This window comes from Poeciliopsis prolifica, unplaced genomic scaffold, assembly GCF_027474105.1.
Source record: "Poeciliopsis prolifica strain line A6 unplaced genomic scaffold, Auburn_PproV2 SCAFFOLD002, whole genome shotgun sequence".
NCBI lineage: Eukaryota > Metazoa > Chordata > Actinopteri > Cyprinodontiformes > Poeciliidae > Poeciliopsis > Poeciliopsis prolifica.
The window spans coordinates 24,501,993-24,526,625 of NW_026562377.1; the positions used below are offsets into that span (position 1 = coordinate 24,501,993).

Below are 24,633 nucleotides of genomic sequence, written 5' to 3' on the forward strand. Positions count from 1 at the left end.
ATGTACATCACTAAAAGTTTAATGATCCGCACACACAGCAGTAGCTGCCCAGCAAATTCAGGTAGTGGTGAGGCCAAACAGGAAGTCCAGCAATGCAATCTTTGAAACAACATTGGGTAAACACTTACCAGGGTTTGCTAAGTGTATTAGGTAATGTACATTCCTGTGTTGGGTTGCTTAATCCGCTCAAACTGTAACAATGTCTGTGACTGTACAGTACAGGTGAGCAGCACCTGATGGCAAACAAACAGAGCCAACCAGTCAGCTGACCTTATAACCCAGGTTCTGAAAAATAACTGGAAATAAAGAAACAATAGACAATTGTTAAGACAATAGTCACATCAAACTAACTAATTTCCTTTTTAGTCCTGGAGGAGGAAAGTTATTTCAGATTTATGTTTTCCATAAGGAGAAAACATTTCTATCTCCTCTATTGTATTAAAAAAGTCACTTACAAAATGAATGTTATAATCGCTACAGTTCCTGAAACGTTTTGGAAAAGGCAGCAGCTGTTTGGGAATCATCTTTTCTTTAGTTCTCATGGTAGATTTCCTGTTTGTCATCCTTGGTAAAAGCTTTTATAGCTTTAACTAAAGAAATACGAATAAACTGTCTTGATAACAGGTGGCTGATAAGAAGCCTTTTTAAAAATGCAGATGTTAATAATAAACACAAAACACATTTATGTAACTTTCTTCCAAATATCCCCTGATGTACTGACACCCCCACATCAGTCTCATTTTTTTTGGTTTTCCAGGTGGATTAACTGTAAATATTTTGTAATTGTAATTCTGAAAATATGTTTTTATAACATGTACAATCTCCTGCTCACATTTTCCTGTCCTCATCAAGACATGTCCTCAATAGTATTAAACATTTCTATTTCTGATGAATGAACTTTATGAGCAGAATATAGAGAGCACATCAACCTGCCAACAAGCCGTGCATTAAAGCTTTCAGGGCTAAGTGAAGTAAATTTTGGTTTCTTACTGTGTCAGACATGGCAAACTACAGCACTGAATTATATTTCAGGAAATAAAACAAAGGTACTTACATGTGTGCTGCTATAAGCTTGACAGAAACTGAAAAGCCCAGTTGATCTATTTAGACAGATAATCTCATAATCTCATAACAAAGAATCAAATGTTAATGCATTTAAATTAATTCATATTTTCTGTTTGCTAAGCAACTACCGAATTGGGATTGTATCCAATATTAGTCATAAAACATCTATCGGTCATATTAATGAAGGAAATGCAAAAAAAACTTATATTTTTAATTAATCAAAGTTAGACTTTTATGTCACAATTAATACCTAAAATTAGCAAGCAAAACTAATAATACAAGAGATGTGGCAGTGGCCCTCAGTGGATTATTGTATGTTGGTGGACAAATACAGCTGATTTTCCATTGTCATGTTGTGACTATGTGTTACTCTGGTGTCGGCCAATAGGGAAGCTGAATATCTGGTTATATTACACTCACTGAAACTGGGCGGTTTTACTGAGTCGGGACAGGAACTGAAGTTCAGAGGAACTGAAGTTGATGTGCATGTGATGGTTACGTAATAATTAACCGTCATTACTTATTCGTCTAAGCAATGACGGTAATATTTAATAAAAGGTTAGGTTTTTAATTTGAGAAAAACATTTTATCAAATCAAATGATGAGCAAAGGAGAAAGTAATAAAGACACTCATGCAGAAGGTTGGTAATAAGACATCTTTATTAACCATTTGGAGAGACATGCTAGATCTCTGTACAGTGTGAATGAGAACTAGGTCAGCAGTAATCAGGTTTGATGTCTATTGTGATAGTACAATAGACACTGATCTGTGATAGTACAATCACAACAGTCAGCAGGGAGACCACCCCGGTCCCTGCTCCAACACGCAAAGATCCCACTTACGTCCCTCCGTCCAACTCAGTGGAATGTTGAAATGGGCCGTCAAAAAATAAAGGTGGACTCTGCCATATTCAGGATTTAAATACAATGGCGTATCTCCAAAATTCAATCTGAAAAACAAATACTCCAGAGTTATTTGTTAGAGCGTTTTTCTGACAAGGAACCAAGAACATTTTGTTGCTTCCTCTCAGCATGTCGAGGGAAGTCCAGTGGCACTTTATTTTGGTACGTTTGTATTCTGGTGAACGTTTCCTGCAATATTTTGACCAGCTGTTTTACTATTTGGCTCATTATGTTGGTTAGAGTTTGTTTTAGACGTGTGCTCCATATATAGATGTGTGAAAACAATTCCCAAACCAACACTTCTACTCTAGGACACACTACTCCAAATTGTATGGAAATTAACAATGAACATTTCCTTTTAACGGTTTACATTTTCACTCTATATCTAAAACACATTCTGCAAAAGTGCTGTAAAGACTTCACATCAAAGACACATCAAATCGAAGTAGTGTTCTTAGCACTGGCCGACTTCACCACCAGAACGTTATGATAACTGGCCCCGAAGGCGGACAGAAGTAGTCCATAATGTCAACATTTTCATTCAGTTCAAACACAGGCAGGAGAAATCAAATGTGGAAACACGTTATGCGACAGTTTCTTTAACGATCAGACACATCTTTGAATTAAGCGACTGTACAATTAGAATGAAGCGTCCCCCAACTTCATAATAACCTGAAAGGTCTACATGTGCAAATTAGTCTTTAGTCGGTGAGGAAACAGAAGAACGTCGTTTTAAGGGTGTAGTTGGCCCGTCTGCTCGGAGGCAGAGGGTTGGACTCTTCGCTGCTCGTTCACAGCGATCTGCATACACAGATCATCGATAAAAACACATAATTCTCCCACAGTGTGACAGCAGCTGGACGGACACAGTCCGTGACATTCAGACCGGAGGTGTCCTTAAAGAGAGGCGGAATGTGGCGGGAGTGAAGTGACGTGGCAGTGGCCCTCGGTGGAACTGCGTTCTAATGCCGTCCATACAGAAAGCACAAATTTACACACACGCACGGCAAAAAATTAAAAATTAAATCAGAAGGTCGTCAGAAGTCAAGTATACAAACCCAGCTCTTAGAATGCTGTGCAATCAAGTCACTGGTGGAATATTACATTTTTCAAACTCGTGTACAACTAGGCATGCATTACGTACTCTGGACTTTACAGCTCGGATTGATCCGAAATGTCTGAAATACAAATGTGAGGATAACAGCAGGGCTTCAGGCAGGAAGGCTGTGATTGGCTGTTCTGTAATTAGCTCTGAGATACTGAAGAATAGTCAATAACAAAGCTGAAAACGTATTTTTTTTGCGATTGCCCACAATCATTGTTGCACACAATACGGTCTGGTCTGTTCTTCAGGCTCTCAGACATGTTGTCGTTTTCCTAAAGTAGATGAAGAAAAAAAAAAACACTTCCAGAGGAATCCACCTTGTAATTCAAAAATATGGAAAAAAAGAAAGCTTTTTACTTTTCCACAAGGGAGAACAAAAGCTACTCTCAGATTAGGCTTTTTGGGGGTAGGGGAGTTTTACCAAGTCGTACAACTTTTTCTTTACTTTTTTTGTGAGGCATTTTTGTTAAAGTAGACCCAATTTCACATATTGCTAGTTCCAACCAATGATCAGTGGTCAGGTGAGGAAACCGGGATCTCAACGTGCAAAATCAACAGCGGGGTTAACCAATGGGAAACAACGTAACAAAGCGCGTGGCGTTGATGATGGAGATCCAAGGAGGAACCGTGAGCACTAACAGGAGCAGCCGCTTTCAGTGGTCTGGGGCTCCTGGGGTTTGTCCAACTTTATGTCGATCACTGAAAGACATTATTAAGGAAGCCAAGCAAGTAGGTCGACAGAACATTGTATGTGTCATTAAAACTCAGTGTCACGGCCTTCTTTTTCCAAAAAGCCAAAATTTCCAACCAAGGCTCTGGGTGTTAACAGGCGGTGTGATTTGAACGCACCTCTTGAATGTTTGTGAAAAATATAATTTATTTCTTGGAAAAATAGTGACAAAAACAATTAATTAAAGTGTCTGAAAACGTAGTCAAAATGAAAATTAATCTTATAAAGGTGTCCAACAAAAAGGGTCCAGAAAAATGGTCAAAAAAATATTTACAACCTGCTGTAACACACCTGACATTTACCAAACAAAATTCCCCCGCACTTGGCGTGTTCTTAATTACTCAAATTAATTGGAGGGTCTAACATTTAACATAGACTAAACACTTCCAAATACAAAAATTATTACAAATGTTGATTTTAAATAAATTTAAATATATTCTAACTACCCAAAAAAGGAAACTAAATTGGCACAAATTATAATTCACAAAATTGGACATAAATGGCCATGACACTCAGATACGTTAAACAGACTGACTTTTCAAGTATTCACAGCTGCTTATCAGTCTCTCACAAACTGGAGCCAACAGTGCAGATGAACTGCAGGCCCTGAACGCCTCACCGGTCCCAAAGGTTTTAACTTTAAGAAAATAACTTTGTATCCAACAAATCTATGTGGAGTTTTACTTTTGAACTGAATGAAATAAATAAACTTTTTGATGACAGCCAGCTTGAAAAAGAATACACACAGACAATGACTATTTCCAACCACTAGATGGAGCCTTTTCCTAACATTCAAATAATTCACCAATGAGATTCTGCATGAATGTGTGCAGTCGCAGCAGGTTTGGTGCCAATCTGCAGTGATCAATAGGAGAGAGGTGGGTTACAACATGAAGGGTCATCACTCTGTCACAGAGGGAGACTGGAACCATGCATGCATGCATGCACGCACACACACACACACACACACACACACACACACCCACACACACAAACACACACACACACACACACACACACACACACACACACACTGAAGGGTAAATTAGAGAGAGCAATTAAATGAAGAGTTCTGTTTTTGAGCCATGGGAGGAAGCTGGAGTACCCAGAGAGAACATGCTAACTCTGTACAGAAAGACCTCAGGTTGAGGTTTGAACCCTGGAACTTCTTTCTGCAAAGCAACAATATTACACTGCAAGAAACACAAAGTATTAAGAATTTGGTTTCCATTGTTCATAGAAAGAAGACAAAACTAACTCATAAGTAACTTTGCAGAAAGATACACGAGCTTGATTTAAGTCAAAATTCCTTAACTGATGAAAACATGCTGGTCTAACAGCAGATTATTTCACTTAGAACAAGACAAAGTGAAATCACCTCCAGTGAAACTAGCACTTTGTCATCAATATTAAGGAATACTTGGTTTCTCTGAAACATTACTTCCTAAAGCTAGTTTAGTCTGGTTTCCATAGTGTTAAGATATTTGCACAAGAAACTAAACTACAAATACTTGGTGGGATTTTTTTCAATTAAAACAGTCATGTTGAGTGAAATCAGCACCTTTTCATTAATATTAAGGAATTATTTACTTAAAACAATCTTTATATCTTGCTGAAAAGTTATTTCTAAGTTGGTTTTGTTTTATTTCATGTTTTCACTAAAAACTAGCAGGATTTTTTGTTTTTGCAGTGTGATGTCCATCCCACACTTATAAAAAGGCTTCTATTTTTATTCTTTCCTCACAACAGTTTTTTGGACAAAGAGGAAGCGTCCAAGCGATGCAGCCCAGTCCGTCTGTTGTGTTATGATGGAGACATTAACTTTGAATGAATCCTGGCTTAAATCACCGTGGAACAATTTCCTAACTAATGAGCCATGGCTGTAAAAAATAATTTTAAAAAGCACAGTGCTATTCCAACTTCATCTTCGACACAAAAAGCACATCCTTGCTAATCCAGACCTTCTAGTAAACATGAAGATGCAGCAGCAGCCTCTTATTTATGGGGCAACAAACACTTTTGGCCTACATCTCGTGTGCAAACCAGACCCAAACAGTCCCAGTGTGGCTGTCAAGCAGCCCGGTATGAGGTGGAGCCTCGCCGTGCGATCGCGGCGAGGCTCCTTTCCGCTGCTTTACAGTGGAGTGCGTGGTGGTATGATGTCATTTGAAGGGAGTGTTCCCACGTGCAGCGGCTGGCCCCAGCTGGAGGATGGGAGCATGTCAGCTGCCAACATCACCAAACCAAACGAGCCTGTCAGCCATGAATATTTTAGCGGTCGGCATAACTCAGGAATGGCTGTGGCTCAAGACGATTTTACATTTCGTCTAGAGGAGTTTTGTCGGCGCGGTTGAGCCTGAAGCTAGTTTTTTTTTTTTTTTGCTCCTCCTGCTTTCAGGCAGTCATTTGATTTCTTTCCTTTGTTTGCCTGAGTAAAGGCTGCAGGTGTTTGCGGCATGCTGGAGTAGTCTCATTCATAGTGAAATCCCAGATGGGATCTTCTTGTCAAATTAAAGCACTTTCCCCAGATCAGAACCTGACAGAGTAACCAGTGTGACTGAAAGGCAAACTGAATGTAAATCATCCTGCTTTGCAGTCAAACAGCTGGTACACGACAGGACTTATTCTACTTAACCTTGTTCCACAATCCTCATTCGGTTTAATGGGATTTTGTTGTTGTGATAAACTAACAAAAAGTAGAGCTTAATTGTTCAGAGGGATGTGAATTACACATGAGCTTGGCTAGTGGCAAACTGCAAGAGATTTCTCACCAATTCCTCTCAACTGGAGACGTACACAGATCATTTCCTCCAAGTCTGAAGACATTGGTCCACAACTGAGATAAAACGTATTAAAACCAGAACATCTGGGGGCATCTGACCCTGAGCTTATTTTAAGTCAATAATTAACTAATATTCATAAAACATACTAGTTTCACTTCACTATCATTTCATTTCACTTATAACAAGACATTTTTCCCATGATATTAGTGAAATAATCTGCCAGTGAAACCAAGTTATTCATCAATATTTAGAATTTATTAATTGAAAACAATCTCCTTGATCTTGCTAAAACATTACTTATAAATTAGTTTTGTCTCATTTCAAACAAATTTACACTAGAAAATAGGATAAAAATACTTAAGATTTAGTGTTTTTATATATTTTTTATTATAATGGCTAGGCTGACTCCTGTTGATCCCTGCCTTCCTTCATATTTTAAAACGCCATGATATTTTGCACTAAGTTTGAATGGTTTTCTCCTCACTATGAGCTGGATAAGTTTTAATAATATTGGGAAATCTCTGACCGGGAGTCCAAGTCTGGTCTAGTTTAAAATAGTTGCAGTCAAAGTGGCAGATTTTTAAAAAAGTTTTCAATTTGCCAGAATACAGGCTTAACAAAAAGTTTAAATTACTTCATCTTTCCAGAAAATACAGGATTTTAAAGTAGTAAATATGTGATGCAGCAATCAGATATTATTGTCCTTGATATTGAAAACAAAAACAATGTAGATAAGGTAGAGGTGGCGGTGTGCCAGATCCATAAAGGCAGATCAATTCAGTCTAACTATACTTTATGATCTGAGATACATCATACTTTATCATGCATTTTATATTACATTTAGAATTCCTAATTACATTTTAAAACATTAAGGCGATCAGATCTAATTGAGGACAAATTTTGATAACTGGTGAAAATTGCAGTGCTGCACAAAATTAGCAAATGAGATCATTTGGATCCGAGTTTGTAGTTGTGACTAAAATGTGGAAAAGTTTCAAACACACTGGACACTGTTGGTGCAGCCAGTTCCTTTGTTTTTGTCAGTGTTTTCCTGGTAGCCCTGATGACCCCAACGCTGATCTGGGTCAGGCGCCATGTTTAAACCCTGGAGGGGTTAATGACACAACCATTAGGAAGGAAATTGTTTTCAGAAGCAGAGAGCGGAAACCAGAAACTTGAGGCCTGCACATCCATCATGACACGCTCCCTTCCCAGCTCCAGTTTATATGCGCTGATTACAGTTTCCTAAACGCTCTGTGTGCCGACTGCCGTCTGATTGAGACCCCTCTGCTCTTTGCTTCAAATCAAATCTCATCCTTTTGAATCCGGAGCCTCCCTGCCTCTGTGTGTGTATGTGTTTGGTGCGTGGAGCTGCTCCACTGAGCGACCGTGTCAGCAGAGACGCATCGCTGCTGAGGAACTGTCATCACCAGCCATCCATCACCGCTCCTCTACCTCTCACACCGGAAAGAAGAAAACAACAACAACAACAACTAAAGAAGAGATGGAGCTAAAACTGTGACTAATGAAAGGTGGATCTCAGTAGATGGAAAAGTCTGGTAGGTTGCCAAGTTTATTCTTGCAGGAGCTGAGTTCACAAGTAAATTACAGGAACGCTGCAGCGGGATGTGCGGGAGCCAGCGTTCCTGTGCTGCGCTGCGCTCTGCCTGATTTAGGCAGATAAATGCTGCCGTGTTCGTCAGGACAACAGGAGACCCCTTAAAAGTGAAGGAGTAACGACGCGCGGCGCGACCGCAAGCAATTTTCTAGCTCATCTTCAGTTTCCATAGAGATGCGACTCTGCGGCTGTGGAGTAGAGGAGGATGTGGAGGGCTGCTGCACCCAGGGCTGCTGCACCCAGGGCTGCTGCACCCAGGGCTGCTGCACCCAGGGCTGCTGCACCCAGGGCTGCTGCACCCAGGGCTGCTGCACCCAGGGCTGCTGCACCCAGGGCTGCTGCACCCAGGGCTGCTGCACCCAGGGCTGCTGCACCCAGGGGAGGAACGGTCACAGAAACAAATGGTCGACGCTCACAGTCAAAATCATACAGAATTATTGTTGATTTAATACTGCTCAAGTATTGATAAGAGACAGCGCTAGAATAATGGTACATTAGTCTGGCTCTTGTAGTTTAACATATGTTTTGTTTGTTTATTTCTGTTGAAATAAGCAATAACTCGATGAATTGTATGATCAATTAAAATGAGCTCAATAATTTCCATTTTTTCTTTTCTCCATTTCTATAAAAAACTGGATGACAAAACTCTTCAATCTGGTGCTTTGGTCTCAACTAGCATTTTTTTAGGACAGTTTTGTTTATAGAGACTTCATAACTCATTTTATTTGTTGCTTCTGTTTTATTCATTTTGGATATTTAAAATGTCTTCCAGTTCCAGTGTTAAATGTTCTTGCATTATTATGCCATTATTGTTATTCTACTACTATTAAGGCAACAGTATTATCATTCATCACAATAACATCTGTGACAATTTACTGTCTAGCAGAATTTATTGTGACAGACTCATTTATGTCAAACCTTCATACAAATTCAAAAAGGACTGAATGTTTAATTTGTTTGAAAAGATTGTAAGCAGAAGTATAAAAACATTTTACCCTCACCCTTTTCTTTTATATGTATTACTGTATATATTTACTCAGATTATCAAAGTCTGATTCCAAACGATCCGAAACGTTAAAGTGTGACAAAAAAGGCAAGTACAGGATGAATCTGGAAGAAACCAAATCCAGTTTCACAGCATCACAAATACACTATAAACCTGGGAGATTGATGCTGTGTTTCACACCTGATGCTTAGGAAAGAGATATTTATTAAAACAAAACATTGACCGTATTACTAAACCAAATAAGCAGCATAAATATCAGACGGTGTAGCAGGGATGGAGCCCAGAGCCTGGGGACTCTCTTTTAGTTACTGATGGAAATTAAAGCAGAAAATGTCTCAGCTGCTTCATTTATCTCCAATAACACGTTGAAAAATGTCTCTGTTTGGCATATATTATTCCACAAAGAGCATATTTTGCATATCACCTCCATTTATTCTTCCCTTCCAACCAGAGCTGGTTTGACTTTGGCAGCGTTCTGCAGCTCCAACAGAACATTTCATGCTCTGATCCCTTCAGTGTGACCTGGAGGCTCGTTCTGAGGCGGTCTCTGGTTGTAACGGACAGACTTGGCCGCCCGACCTGAGACGAGCTGACGGTTACCAAGACGATTTTCCCTAACAACCTATTTAATTAGACAGGTAGCTGACGTGCATTTAAAAAGATTGCGAATGTAATTCTGTCAGCTAGTTCACAGTGCCGTGCTGCTGCAATCAGACGTCAACATTTTCGCCACGTACAAAAATTCAGAGGAAAAACCCGTATCGGGATAATATGTGACAGACCAGCACAAATCAAGGAATAATTGTGAGATAGAAACGAAATAATTCGAGGGTTTAATGCCAACAAAAATGAGAAAATGTTCTCAACCTGAAATTAAATATGGAAGTATCGATGAAAAAATGCATAAAATCCTTGAATGTATTTTGAAATACTTTCTCCCACATAGGAAATAACTTTATTACGTTTTACAAAATGGAGAGGTGGATCTTTTTAAAGAAATGATGATGTAATAATAATTTATTGCATTATGTAATAAATGTTCACAAACTAAAAGGGTCCAGTCATTAATCAGTAATCATTATACTCCTAATAATAGTCATATTCTAGATTCTATGTGCTTTTAAATTGAAACTCTGGTCAGCAAATTCAGATTCTGTATGAACCTAAAAAACAAAACGATTCAAAACGCATTCAAAGATTTTATTACATTTTGTGTCATTATTACATAATGCAGCTTTAAAGACGTTTTATCACATCTTAAAGTTTGATTTTATCACATTATTGCATATTGTGGTGTTATACAGCCTTAAACACTGTCAGGGATACAATGGCATGATACTAAAACATATTTACATCACACACTGGCCTACTCAAAGTCCAGACCAAAACGCATTTGAGAATCTTTGGCAAAACTTAACATTTGATGTTAACAAATGCTCTTCAAGCATTCTGACTGAGCTTTGGCAATTTTCCAATGAACAAGCAAACATATACAACAAAATATTAAAACTTTTATGTTAAAAAAAAAAAAAAATTCCCCCAATTCACTTCACGATTATGTGCTGCTTTGTGTTGGTCTGTCACATAAAATACTTTAGTGTTTGTAATGTGAGAAAGTGTGGGAAAGCTTAAGGGGCTGTGAACACTTAAACTGAAAAAAATGTTTTCTGTTCACAGTTTGTAACTGTGCTATAACATGTTCATGGTTTTTTCAAAGGATACTCCCCTCTTTGCTGGTTTCCTGCATACTTTCCATCCCTGGGAGAGCAGCCGCCACACGCCGGAACAGCTGGAAGACAGAAAAACAAACAGACACTGTTGTTCCAGATATATTTACTTAAAAAAAAAAAACTTTTAGGATTTTTAATCTTCCACCTGGAAGAAAGGCTGTGTGTTTATGTTATGAATTTGCTGGCCTGATGTCAGTGTGCTGAATGATGACACAGCCAAATAAACAATGAGACACTGCAGCCTTTGGAAGCTGCACTGTGACCTTTGTTTCGCCTGCACAGAGTGACGCTTGGTGTTTTAGGTGAAGAACGGCGTCCTCTGTCTGCAGGAGCTGCTGCAGGATGAGCGAGGCGCCTTCCATCAACACCGTCCACAGACTGACAACACAGCACAGCCTGCCTGACACTTGTTTGTTCTTTATTCTGCAGACAACAGCTGCTTTAAATGAAACAACAGAACAATCAGCTGTTTAGAAACAGACTTGAACCAGATGAGTCTTCTGCTTCGGTTTCTGTCTGGAATAATGGAAACCTCAGCATTAGGTAACAAATGCAGTTCAGTTCGCAGAGATGGGCTAAGAGGAGAGAAGGGCGTTGTGATTGGTGGGCTGTCCGACCAAATCAGGGAGCAGCAAAAGCTCAAAGGGAGCGAGATAAAACTGGAAGTTAAAACTCCAGTTACTTTCACATCAACATTGCTGGGAGAGGAGTAGAACAGAAATATCCTTTAGTGTCACACCAAAGTATTAAAAATATATTTAAAAATAAACTAATGTACTGCAGGGCAACAGTAAAATAATATAACATACAATTCAGTTATCAAAAATCAAAAATGGAAAAAAATCTCATATTTTTGTTTACCACAAATTGAAGAAAGGTTTCACGATTCCCAAACCGTGATGTAGAGAATTTATGAACAGTGGAAAAGAAAAATTTGTATAAGGTTTGACTCGTCCATCTACAATTTAGTCAGATAATAAAAAAAAAACATCTTGTTGCCATGGCTGCCACATCATAGATATCTAAAACTAAAAAATGTGTGAAAATCCCTCCAGCTGCACAGCAAATCAGAGGGGGAAATAAAACCCTCCAAAAAAGCAAAGTCCTCTCAACTAAGAATGTCTGGAAAAAAAACTAATGTAACTACTCTACCATGAGGGAAGCATTAGTAAATATGCTGCAGTTTCCTGTACAAAAGGTTACTTTCTACTGCAGGTTGTGTTTGAGGTAATTAGTTATACTTTCCTCCATTTTTATGCATAATAATGCATAAACAGTCACAACAACAGCTTCAGTCCACCAATCTACAGCTGTTAGGTAACACTTTGTGACAGACTTCATTTTGTTTACATGAGTTGTGGCCTTTTAATATGACTCAGTCTTGATAATATTTACACTGAAACAATGTCATCATTCAAAAAAAAACAGTCAATGATTTAAAATAGGGGTGCACCGATTGCAATTTTGTGGCCGATCGATGATAACTCATCTTTAAAAAGCTCGACCTCCTCATTCCGATTCTGACTGATACCAAGGTTTTTTTGGTGAGAAACGTAGCTAAATATAGCAAAAAAAACAAAACAAAACAAAAAAAAAATAGGTGAGTTGGCTTCAGTAGGGATTGACATCTTAATGGAGTAAATAATTGATTGACCACTTAGCATTATGTAAGCATAGTCCAGGTTCTACTTGTTGGAAAATTCTCACCTGTTTGACGTTGTAGCCCGTCTTGGCGCTTGTCTCGATGAACATGACGCTCAGCTCTTTAGCCCTCTGCTCGCCTTCCTCGATTGTAATTTGCCTGCAAATAAAAAGTGATCATAAGCATCAGCATCTCAATCCAGACACAAAACGCCAGTGGTTACTCTCACATAAACAACAAGTGAAAAGAAGCCGTACGAGGAGACTAAAATTCATTGTCATTTTCGGCAGGGAGGGAAATAACAGGTATTTGGCTAACTGGACAAGAGTGATTAATTACACCATGTAAAGAGTTAATGACTGCAAATCTGCATCATGTTCAAATGATTGGGGCGGTGATTGCTTGGTTCTTGCTGACACAAAGACACCATCAGGTTACCTGTGAGCACAGACAGACACCTTTGGCTGAGAAAGCAGCAGATCCAGAGAGAGGAAAGGCTAAATTAATTAGCCACTGCTCTTCTGGAAAAACCCTCATGTAACCATTTTGTTCAAATACTTTCTGACTCTTCAAATCTAACCAACAGGCTGCATTCAACCCTTAAACACAGCAGCGCTAAATCAAGCGGATGCTTCCCTCATTCTCAAACACCTCTTTTGCGTCGCAGCTCAGAGAGGAGTAATTCAGCGCACATGAGATAGTAAAAGACGTCTGCAGCACACAGGAAACGTTGCACCACCTGACAGAGTTACACCATTTCTTCTGCGACTATTTCTGGATGTTTCAGTGTGAATCGCAACTTAAACAACTCTGCAGCTTATTTATCTTCAGAGAGGCGGCTCTAGGGAAGCCGGAGGATGAATGTGCTGTCCTGGCAACATTCATGCCTTGCAAAGCAGCACTATGACTAAAATAGTAAAAATATGTGACGCTGAATTTATGTGTGTCGCACTAATGATGCTATGCAAATATCAGCAAAGAAACAAAGTAACAGAACATAATCATTATGAATTATGACTAAAAAATTTTAACATCCTTCTATTTTTTTTTTAAATGTCGACTCCCTGGGATTGGTTGATCCTCAAACTCACGTCACCTTTGATCATCCAGAATAATATGTTGAACTTAATCAAGCATGACAGTGAGTCTGAGAGAGTTTTCACGTTCAGACAGGAGAGGCTCGCCCCCCTGAGAGAAAGTCAGGACATGCAAAGACAAACTCCTGATTGCAGTCAGCTGTTAATTCATTTTAAACCCAATATATTTATAGCTCTGCAATGGGAACATTATGAGTTATTAAAGGCGACCTATTATGCTTCCTTGAAGAGGTTAGGATAGGTAGAAGCATGTTAATTACATTTACAATCATTCTTAGATCTTATTCTGCTCGGTTCTGCATCTTTTGAGCTCCTTTAAAATCCAAATAAGCTGCTGGCCAAACCCCCAAACTCAATGTTTACACTGGCAAGTGAAAATAGCTGCAAATAGATGCACAACTATACAACTGTACACCTTTGAAAAGCAGACGTGTAGCCTCCTGCACAGTCAACAAGAATGCAGCAACAAAACACTTGTCTTTGTGAACAGCGCATACAGCAGTAAAACCAGCTGACCAAACATGCTAGAGCTAGAGCCGGTTGCTGGGTAACAGGTTGCTAGATGAGGGATAGTGCCTGTTGTGACATCACAACCTCTGGAATGTGATGTCACATTCCAGAGGTTTTTTGAAATGGGTAATTTTACAGACACCAAATAAACTTATGACAAAAAACTTTTTAAGTGTTTGGGCTGTTTTTAGAAGCAGCAGAAACCAAAATAGAGGTATAAAACATGCAAAAGGTGAATTTTGTACAATACTTCTCCTTGAAAGCTATTCTGGCACTGTCTTTAAAGTAAGAAGATGGTGATTGGATTAGGACTATTTTCAGCCTGATCAGTTAATCGGAAAAATGCAACCATCCTATGTTTTCCTGATCTGTGAACACTCCATGCCAAGTGCCATTAGGGTAGGATTAGGATGGAATGCTGTTCAAGAGGAAGAAAGCCTGAAAATTAACAGTTTTCAGTATCAGTGAGGCATTTAAAATAAAGTTGGAGGTTCGTACAGTCATGTAAGAAATTTTCAAAAAGGAAACATTTTCTATTACTACACCAGATATTTTAGGCAAGAGAGATTTTGAGCAGATAAAGGTTTTCCAAATTACAACAAAGTTACAGTTTTATCATTTTGGGTTAGAAGCAGCAGTGTTACTGGATTTGATGACCTTTTGCAAATTTCTAAGTAAAAGTCAAGATTAACATCTTCTAAATAAAATTACGGAGATTCTCAGCTCCTTAAGTTGCTTACATTTCAAGCTGAACCTTACCACTATGAGCCTCCTGCAAAACTCTGACCATAATCACACATCTCAGCAGTGAAACATGGTGGTGGCAGAATCATGCAGTGGAGACGTATACCATAAGACTGCTGCTGTAATTGCAGCCAACAGTGGTAATGCAATAAATCATTAACAATATATATCACGATAGACATGACTGGTGTCTATAGATAATCCGATAGAACATTTGAATATTCACTGAACTCTGATCCAGAACCGCACAGCATTCTGGGAGAAATGGGGAAGGCCTTTAGCCACTCAACCTCTCACAGCGAGCTAACTCATTGGTTACCTAGCAACAACCTGAGTAACTTGCACAGCAGCTGTTCAGGTTTTGCCTCTTTACTGCTTAAAAAGAAACAAAAAAAAAGCATTACATGGAGTGAAAACAGTTAATATCACACCACCAGTTTGGTAATTCTTCATAGATTTAAAAAAAAAAATACTGATATATAACACAGTTTTTCACTCAAGAGGGTGAAATATAAACTGGCACCACACTTTTTATTTGTCAATAAAAAGGTTTTGGAAACCAGGCATTAATTTTTTTTCCCCGTTCACAGGTATTCGCTATCCCATGTTGTACATTAAAACCTTGTGGTAGTAATGTGAAAATCATGGCATATTAGCTGTACAATTTGTGCTCCTTCTGTTAACAGTCCATTTGTTCATGAGAAGAAGAAACTCTTCTACTAGCTTCATCATCCAAAATGCTTGGTAGTCGTTCAGGAGCAAGTATAGAAAAGAAAACCAGCAAAATGCAACGAGCTGGATACCGGGGAGATTCTTCTTGTCGGTGTGCAACGCACCAGGCTCTGCTTGGCTGCTGCCTCCCGCTGCATGGTGCACACCAGGTTTCCCACATGCTGAGCTCCAGCAGATCTGCAGCTCCTACACTGAGCATGCTCCCCCAAGCACTGAGCATTATGAAAAGCTCCACCACACTCCAGTGAGCAAAACCAAAACAAAAGAAAAAAACTCTGTGAAATGCTTTGCTCCCAAGTGATTTATACAAACAGTATGTGTAAATTCTACGATACTGCAACAGGGAAACAAAAAATTAAAAAGGCGCTACATGCAGGTGGTGTGACAAGAAACTGAGCAGAATTTGATCATTTGTGATGCAGAAATCTGCCCGTCTCTTACTCTTTGGCGGACATTTTGAAAAATTATTAATTTGCTGGATTCCCTGATGTGACTCAAGAACCTGAACACACACCTTCTAAATATTTGCACGAATCAGCATTGTTTCCTGATCCTAATGAGGCTTTCCTCTACAGAAAGCTGAATAATAAGCTTGTTATTAAGATGTAGAATGATTGGGTAAGAAAACATTTGCTTCAGCACTGATGGACCATTATAATTTTTCTGCATCGATTTGGCTAAACATCTGTCAGTTTGTCCGGTCCACACAGCAACAAGGCTCATTTCCGCTCTCAAAGAAGGAGATTAAAGGAGGACGCGATGTGATCTTAATGCAGTAGACAGAATTTATTTCTTTGCTGCGGCTTTAATATTCAGGCCACATTAAGAGCAAACTAAATTAACCGTGAAAAATTGGAAAAGGTCCAACAAGAAACTCTGATTAAAATCAAACAGCTCACTTTCTAAATGCTATTGAACCTAAATAGTGGTCCTCTTCTATCAACACCTCCTGTAAAACCAAAGCTTTTCATTCATCTTTTGCTATGGAAACGGTGAACTTGAATTGGCAGCTCCGGTGAGACGCATCCAAGAAACTGCAGCCATCAGCATTTTTCCTGATTTCCTTTCTGTTTCTGACATACTCTGAAGTAAAACTCCAGGGGAATTTCTCTGCAGCTCCGAGCTGTTGACCCTCACCAGGGAAATTAATGCATTTGTACTGATGAAATGACTTATCTCGCAAGGATGGATTTTCCTGTACCAAACGTGACATTCAGTAAAGCGCCACAGTTCAGAGGAGGAATGCAATAACGGAAGGACTTTCCAGCATCCATATAATACTAATGAGACAATATGGAGATACATGGAGAATGTAAAGCATGAATCTAATAAAGGGTATTGTGTACGATAAAGATCCATCACGTATAAACTAGCTTTCTGTTAAATCCGTTTTCTTGCTGATGGCATGTTAATGCATAGTTTGCCAGAACATGCTGGTGTCCTCATCTTGTCCTATTTTTGTCTGTCTTCAAACAAGATTTAATTAAAAATGCCTACATTTTTAATTAAAAACATAGATGTTTCGACTCTTCTTATTCCTAAAATAGCAAACCCCAAGGCCCTGTGCTCAGTTTTCTCAATGTCTGATTCCTTATGTTCTTTTTAGCCACTTCCCCACCAGATCAACAACCCACTCTATTCTCACTGACTGACTGACATAAACGACAGATGAGGCCAATTTTCTCTGAGTCAACTGCAAGTAATCCAGTAATGTTAATGATTGGACCAAGATATGTCAGAGTCTTCATGCAACTTCTGTCCCACCCCGAACCAGTCCAGAACTATTCACTTGTCAAAACAAAGCCTTTTAAAAAGTGCTTTTAGGGCATCACTGATTCGTGTGTCATTTTTATTAACTTAATTTAGGATTTGATGTTACTCAATGCTGTGTAAAGCCCACTATAAATATAAGAACATTTCTACCATCACAGCCCAAAGACACAATAAGGGCATAAAGTATAAAACCTGGACTAATTTTCTTGACTGGTTGTGTTGTGAGGTTCTGCAAGTTTTAGCAGATTTCAGGCAAAGAAACAACTTCACCACTGAACTAAAAAGGATTATTTCCATCTTTCTTTGCATTGATTCCTTTGTGTATGAAGTCTGCCTGTGGCCTACATTTTGTACACATGCACCATCAATACATGTAGCCAGCACAACCTATTTTATGGTTCAGTTCCTGCTGTATTGTATTGCTCTGAATGATGTAAGTTTCCGTTTTTCATCATTTCTTAGTTTATTTTCACCTCTGCATCTTTAAATCGACTCTTTTCTCCCCCTATTTTGGCTTCATTAAGAATCTTCCATCATCAGCATTTCCATTTTTTCTTCTTTTTGATGACTACACAAATCACACAGTCACATAAATAGGATGTGCTGAAGGATAAAACATTTCATAATTATGATTTACTTATTTCAATGCAGATGGTCAGATCCAAGTCGCTCCAATGAGAGTCGGCTGAGTTCCAAACATCACAACAATGAAACTAGATTTAATTCATCCCATAAAGCTAATGACTGTGTTCATTACAGAACGTGATTATGTAGCGACAGTAAGTCCTCGCATATCTTCCTGCACTGCTTGGACTGTAACAATAAATTCATATGCATCCATATCATTTCCATCTCATTAATACACAGATGTACTCTGCAGCGAAGCACCTAGAGCCTGTGTTGTGTGAATGCAGCCGGTGGTGTCAGCCTGCTTTGTTCTTGCTGTTCGGCTGAAAGTGCCTTCAGACAGTCATAGTTGCCATGGCATCGGGGCACGAAACGAGATGCTGGAGTTAGCCGGTAGTAGGGGATGGATCTACATACCTCTTGTCTGCTAAGTCTGTTTTATTGCCAACAAGCATGATGATGACATCACTTCCTCTTTCTGTTCTCACGTCGTCGATCCATTTCGATGTCTGCTGGAAGGAATTGACATCTGTGGAGATAAAGCAGAGTGAGATGACACCGAACAGCTGAGGTGACAAACGATGCAGCAGCACCAGTCCTCCCACTGCTGTAAACTAACATGGAAAGTAAAGAAAATGGTAGGGAAAAAAAAAAACACTACTGTTGAAACCTTGGTAACGAAGTGCTCCTCATCATATTCCCTCGTCTTAATGTGTCGTTCCAACATTCACAGCTCAGACAGTAAAGTTGCACTAACTTTTGTAAAAAAAAATTAAAAAAATTGTTTTATTTATGTTTTTTCCATATTTGTTAAAATTGTCATTATGTTGTGACAGTATGAGACAAATAATCTGTGAAAATCTTTTTAAAAATACAACCACTTCTGCCGTCTCCCTGTGGTCAACTGCAGAAATACACCACTTCTGGTGAAACCAATCAGAGTCAGGAGGAGGGTCTTAATGTCGTCGATCCACCTCATGTGCGAGCGACTCACACCCTGCATTTGCTCTCTGATATGTTACAACTGCATAGCACTCCATAGCAGGCTGTAAATGCTAAGGCTAATCAGCATGGCAATGATGACAAATCAATAATTTTTCTGTCACTGCAAGTTGTTTCTCCAGCTTTAGCACAGTGAGCAGTGCATACATGAGCCTGATTGACCTTCTGGCTTTAATTGGTTATTTTTGACTGGGAATGGTGCATTTTTCTCACAGTGATAATAGCACTGGGAGGAGGTGAAGAAGCTCAATCTTTTTATAGATTACCTGTTCATTTTATACATGGTGACGGTTTTAATATGCAAAACACATGTTTATAAAGGCTGCATATTGCATTATTAAAGCTTTTATTTTGAAAGAACTTTGATGCATCTTCCTTGTCCTTCAAAGCAAAGAACTACTTCCTGTTCGCAACTCATTTAAAATTCCTATAAAATGACATTGAAGAACGTTTGATATGTTTGCAACATTCACAGAAAATGTTAATAACTCATAATTTTTCCATTGTACAAAAGGTTCAAGGGGTTTTAATAGTTATGAAAGGCGGTAGTTGACATACAATAATACGAACAGCAGTGAAGTCTCATTTTAAGTTATTGAACTAAAGATCCAGCTGAGCTGCATCTTTTTAAGAAATATGCCCACTTAACTGGGAGTGCTAACAGCACAATGAGGGCTGTTTTATTTTCCTGGATATGGAAAATCTGACATTACATATAGCCAGTGCTTCACTGTACAAAACAAGAACCCAGTACAAAGAAACAAAGAAACAAACAAAAAAAAAACTATACTGCAGCACAAACTGCTGATGGGCTAATAGTCACTAATCAAGCCTTTTAGACTCCAAATGCTGGGAACACTAGAACAAAAGTTAGTCAAGTAAGTCAAACCACAGGGAACAGACAGCCTCAGTGAGAGCCAATATAACTAAATGTGCCTCATGCATTACAATAAGCAGCACATACTGTGTTAATTCAAAAGGTCTTACAAAGAGAAATTGACTCATCTTGTTGCATATAATGAAGGTTTTACACGCATTTGAATCAATGGGAATCCTCTGTGTTATGGTCACACTGTTCGGCTCAAACCTGCCAAAATCCCCTGGATTTCAACAAGTCCTTATAAAACTACAGAAAACATTCACAGAAAATGTTACCTCATAATTTTCCTATGTGTAACTTTACACATTTTTACATTGACTTTAGTTTTAATCCAATGGTGATCCAATGGTTAGTCTGGCTAATGCTAAAGCACTAAACCAAGACAGTATTTAGTGGAGGCTAATGATAAAGATGCTAACTTAATTAAGACACTTTCAAGGGTTGTTGTCTTCAAATTCTGTAACTCTTGTACTTGACAAATGTAAGAGTGTGCTCTGCTTTATGCAGATTGTTTAAACCTACGTACCTTTATTTTTGTTTGTTTGTTAAAGGTGAAGTTGTATATAAAAATGAAGTGAAATGGTGTGATAAAGCAAATCAAAGATATGTAATTTACATTTAAAGAGGCAGTATTATACAGTTTACAGCCACATAGAATAATTTAAGAACAATTAACTATATTACCTCCAGTTGTTATAGAAATACTGTATATATCAAATATGACTAAAAAGAAATTTTACATTCTAATTTAAATTGAGTTTCTTGAAATTGGGCCTCTGTCTTTTAAAAACTCCTGCTCTTTCTGAAACTCGGCCTTCAGGAAGTCGTCACAACTGTTTTCTAGTAACCTTGATTTTAACAGGCTTACACTGAGAAGTAACTCCTATAATGAGCTGAGCTCATGTGATTTTCTACCAGATGTTTACTAATTGCTGCTCTGAGGAGGAGCTTCATCTTCGTAGGCGGAGCTAGGTCCAACCAGGTGTTTGTCACAGCTGAATGGTTGCCATGAGATTCAAGGATTTCTCAAACATGCATGAAAGAATCAAAGGAACAATCCAGGCATGTTTTTGATGACGGAATGACATAACATGATAAAAAGCTTTAAAATGTTGATTTATCATAATACTGCCCCTTTAAATCAAAACTTAAATTAGTTATTTGTCTTTCAGAATATAAACAGTCTGGTAAATCAACCTGTTCTCCATACACATTTTTCTTTTTCCACCGCCATACTTACCCAAACCTTGGAAACACTTTTCATATATTTCCTATGTAGTATTCCTGTCATTCTGTCTGTAACAACAATCTCCAGGGTCAATCCCCTTCAGTTTTAGTGAGCCCACTGTGAGCCTTTTGTAAAACTCATCATGTGCAACAGAAACACACAGAGTGAAATGGAAAATCTGTCATCTGGGACACTGACTTGTAATGTCGTAGACCACCACAGCCACGGTGGAGTCCCGTATATAACTGGGGATAAGGCTTCTGAAGCGCTCTTGTCCTGCTGTGTCCCAAAGCTGCAACCTCACCTGGGGTTCAGAGAGAGAACGCTGAGGAGGGGAAGATTATTGAGACAGTCAGAGAGCCTGAAATCAGCTGGCTCCCTCCGCACACACACACTCAGTCACTGATAACACAACGAAAGCAAGATTCACAACAGGGCATTATTCAGACGAACAGATCCGTCATTTCCAAGGTTGTACTGCTTTTTTGTGTTTTTTTTAAAGATAAGCAGACAGCAAAACAGCAGATTTCATTGTATCCACCTACGCAGCACAGAAGATGACATGCTGTTCCCTCAGTGCTGCTCAACAGTCTGAATAAATATACATTATTGTTAACTAACGCCACAAAGCCATCGACGGAGACAGCCGCTGCTACTGGGAAACAATGTTTTCACCTCTTTTTATGACATTTATCAGACATAACGAAGGTCCTTACCGTTCGATCTTCCAAGTACATTGTTTTGGACAGGAAGTCGATTCCAATTGTGGCCTGGAAAGGAAAGAAGATATCAACAAACCAACATCGCTAAACTCGACCTTAAAGATCATCATCACTGTGTAATAAATATGATCAAATCTGCAGTGGAATCCAGGCAATTGTTACACACATTAGCATTATGTTAAACAACTAAAATATATCAAGTAGTTTATTGATTTTAAATGCCTTTTACACTCAGCAGGGCTGTTTACAATCATGACTCACATCTTCCTCATCATTCACTTATGTACAGCAATTGCAATCGAATCATTCCTTTTATTGTGTCATAATGCAGATGGCAGTGTTCTTCTTCAAGGCGTGCTTACTTTCCGCTTCCAAGCCCACGGCGTCTTTGCTTTGCTGCCTGTCATGATCTCATCAGCTGCTCTGGCTCTGATGAGCCCAAACTGAGAAATCAATGCTAAACTGCAGATCTGCATTTTGTTTCACCGCGCTGCTTGTCAGAGCTATTCATTTAGAAAGATGTGGAAAATCTGCCTGCGTTCTTTTGTGATGCAGATCGCTTTTCTTTTTAAAGGGAGAATAAAAAACTGTTCTGCTTTTTGCATAGGCGGTATTCTTTATCAAAACCTGAGCAAAGTGTAAATATTCTGTTAAGCAGCAAAGCTAAATGTATGAAAATAGAGACAGCTGCCCACGGCAGATGTGATCGGTGTGTTTTTCATGTAGAATGTACAGGTGTGGCACCGAGGCTGACCCGGACCAGCGCGGCCGGCTCCAGCTGCTTCTGTAAAGTCTGTGTGACCTGGCAGACTGCAGCATAATCCAGCCGGAGTCTGAGTTTTAGATGGTCAACAGGTCCAGTAGCACTGCAGATCTCTCAAATAAAGATGGATATTATTTTCAGTACTTCTCCTGAAATACTTTCCGCAGTGTTCGTACACTTTATCCACAATGAAATTCAAAGCACTAGACTTTGGAGATAACAATATAAATGAATTAATGGATAAAAGAAAAAAAAAGAAAGAAAAGTTTCAATTCACTAGTGTGCATCATTTCATACCGGTTTTAATAGTGTGTGATGTTATTCTAGATTTAGAGTAAACTAAAATATAGCATTTTATGTTCTAAAATGTCTCTTTAACACACACACACACACACACACACACACACACACACACACACACACACACACACACACACACACACACACACACACACACACACACACACACACACACACACACACACCATACAACTGTGACTGGTCCAAGAACAAGATACTAATTTAACTAAATATCTCACAGTTGCACAAATCTTTGAGCCATTAGGAATAATAAATATTCATTACATTGAAACAATCCAAACAACTTATGGTTAGGTAAATTAGCTTCATGCTCAAATTAAATGCTAAAATACAATATACAAAGAAAGTTACAAAAAAATGTCTAAAATATAAAAAATGTTCTTGCTAAGTTTTACAACCATTATTAGTTTAATACGTACATATAAGTACTCTTGGTTGCATAATTAACTATTCTTTGATTGATTTTTACATTTGTTGTGTTATACAAGAAGAAAAGTCCTGACATATTTTACTACCTCTGTTGATATGTTCTAAGTGTTGGAAAGTCTGGTCTTATCTTTGGTCTTGGAAGATCTGCTTTGGTCTTGACCTCGGCATGCCTGGTCTTGCCTTTCTACATCAAAACCAGACCAGACCAAGGTCTTGGACCTGGAGGGTCTGGTCTTGGAAGAACCAGTCTTGACTCCATCTCTGGCTTTCTGGTTTTTAGCAAATAGAAACAATTTTGGTGATTCGAACTGACCTAAAACAGGAAAAGTTTAGTCTGATTTAACTTCAGCGAGAAAAAGAAATAATGTATCTACAATTTTTAATTAGGGGTGTGAAAATATCGGATTAAAAGTCTAAATTTGAAAAACTGTTGAAGCCAAACATTAGATTTTACTTCACTACCTTGACTGTCGATGACTTAATACAGAAATCAAGCACTTGAAAAAAATTTAAATTGAAGCATGTGCAAAGATTTCTAGCGCCTACACAAACCCAGTTTCCTAAAAAGGGAGAAGCTCAGTGCTGCATTTGTGTGAACCAATGCCTGGGCAGGTGAAAGGATGTATATGCCATGTTGGGCAATTCAGCAGTGTGCCCACTGCCCACTTTGACAGACCTGAGCATCAGCAGCTCGATCACGCACTTGTTTCCTTGACGAAGCCAGCAGCCACACTGGACTGATTCAGAGTCTGGCAAAGCGACAGGATGTCATTTATACTCTTCCATTAGACTCAGCCCTGCTGGGATCAAACTGCACGGACTTAAAACACAAGAACTGGGGACGGTTCACAATAAAGGAGCAAATCTGAAAAATAAAAACAGAAAATTTAAATCTGGATATTAAATGCAAACTCTAGATAGCTACAAAACAGACTGCATTTACACTATGTAAGCATAACAGACAGTTAAGGAATAGTCTAATTATAAATGCTCTTATAAAAGAAAACACAAAACAAATCTTGAATATATTCAGTATTTAACAGTGTATTGAAGATAAACAGTTGGTTGTTGTTTTAGAAGAATAATAGATATTCTAGGTTCTGAACTGCTTCCACTTTGAATATAGAATCCCTCAGACAGCTATACATGCAGAAATAAGATCATGGGAAATTATTAATGCTCCCCCTGTTTAATTTTTAACAGGCACATAATGTCAGGAGACT

General features: G+C 38.7%; 1 protein-coding gene across 4 annotated transcripts in view; it reads right to left on the bottom strand.

The window, feature by feature from the left end:
• Positions 1-1,706: 1,706 nt before the first annotated feature.
• rab6ba (RAB6B, member RAS oncogene family a) overlaps positions 1,707-24,633 on the bottom strand; it is a 48,849-nt gene continuing 25,922 nt past the window's right edge. For 3 of the 4 annotated variants that reach the window (XM_055046510.1, XM_055046540.1, XM_055046531.1), the window contains 6 exons: positions 21,892-21,945; positions 21,374-21,500; positions 18,483-18,594; positions 12,648-12,741; positions 10,933-10,999; positions 1,707-3,772 (listed from right to left, as the gene is read on the bottom strand). In XM_055046510.1, coding sequence (XP_054902485.1) covers positions 3,708-3,772; positions 10,933-10,999; positions 12,648-12,741; positions 18,483-18,594; positions 21,374-21,500; positions 21,892-21,945 — 519 coding nt within the window. In that variant the 3' untranslated portion in view covers positions 1,707-3,707. The remainder of the gene's footprint in view (positions 3,773-10,932; positions 11,000-12,647; positions 12,742-18,482; positions 18,595-21,373; positions 21,501-21,891; positions 21,946-24,633) is intronic. The other variant, XM_055046522.1, reaches the window with a different exon arrangement.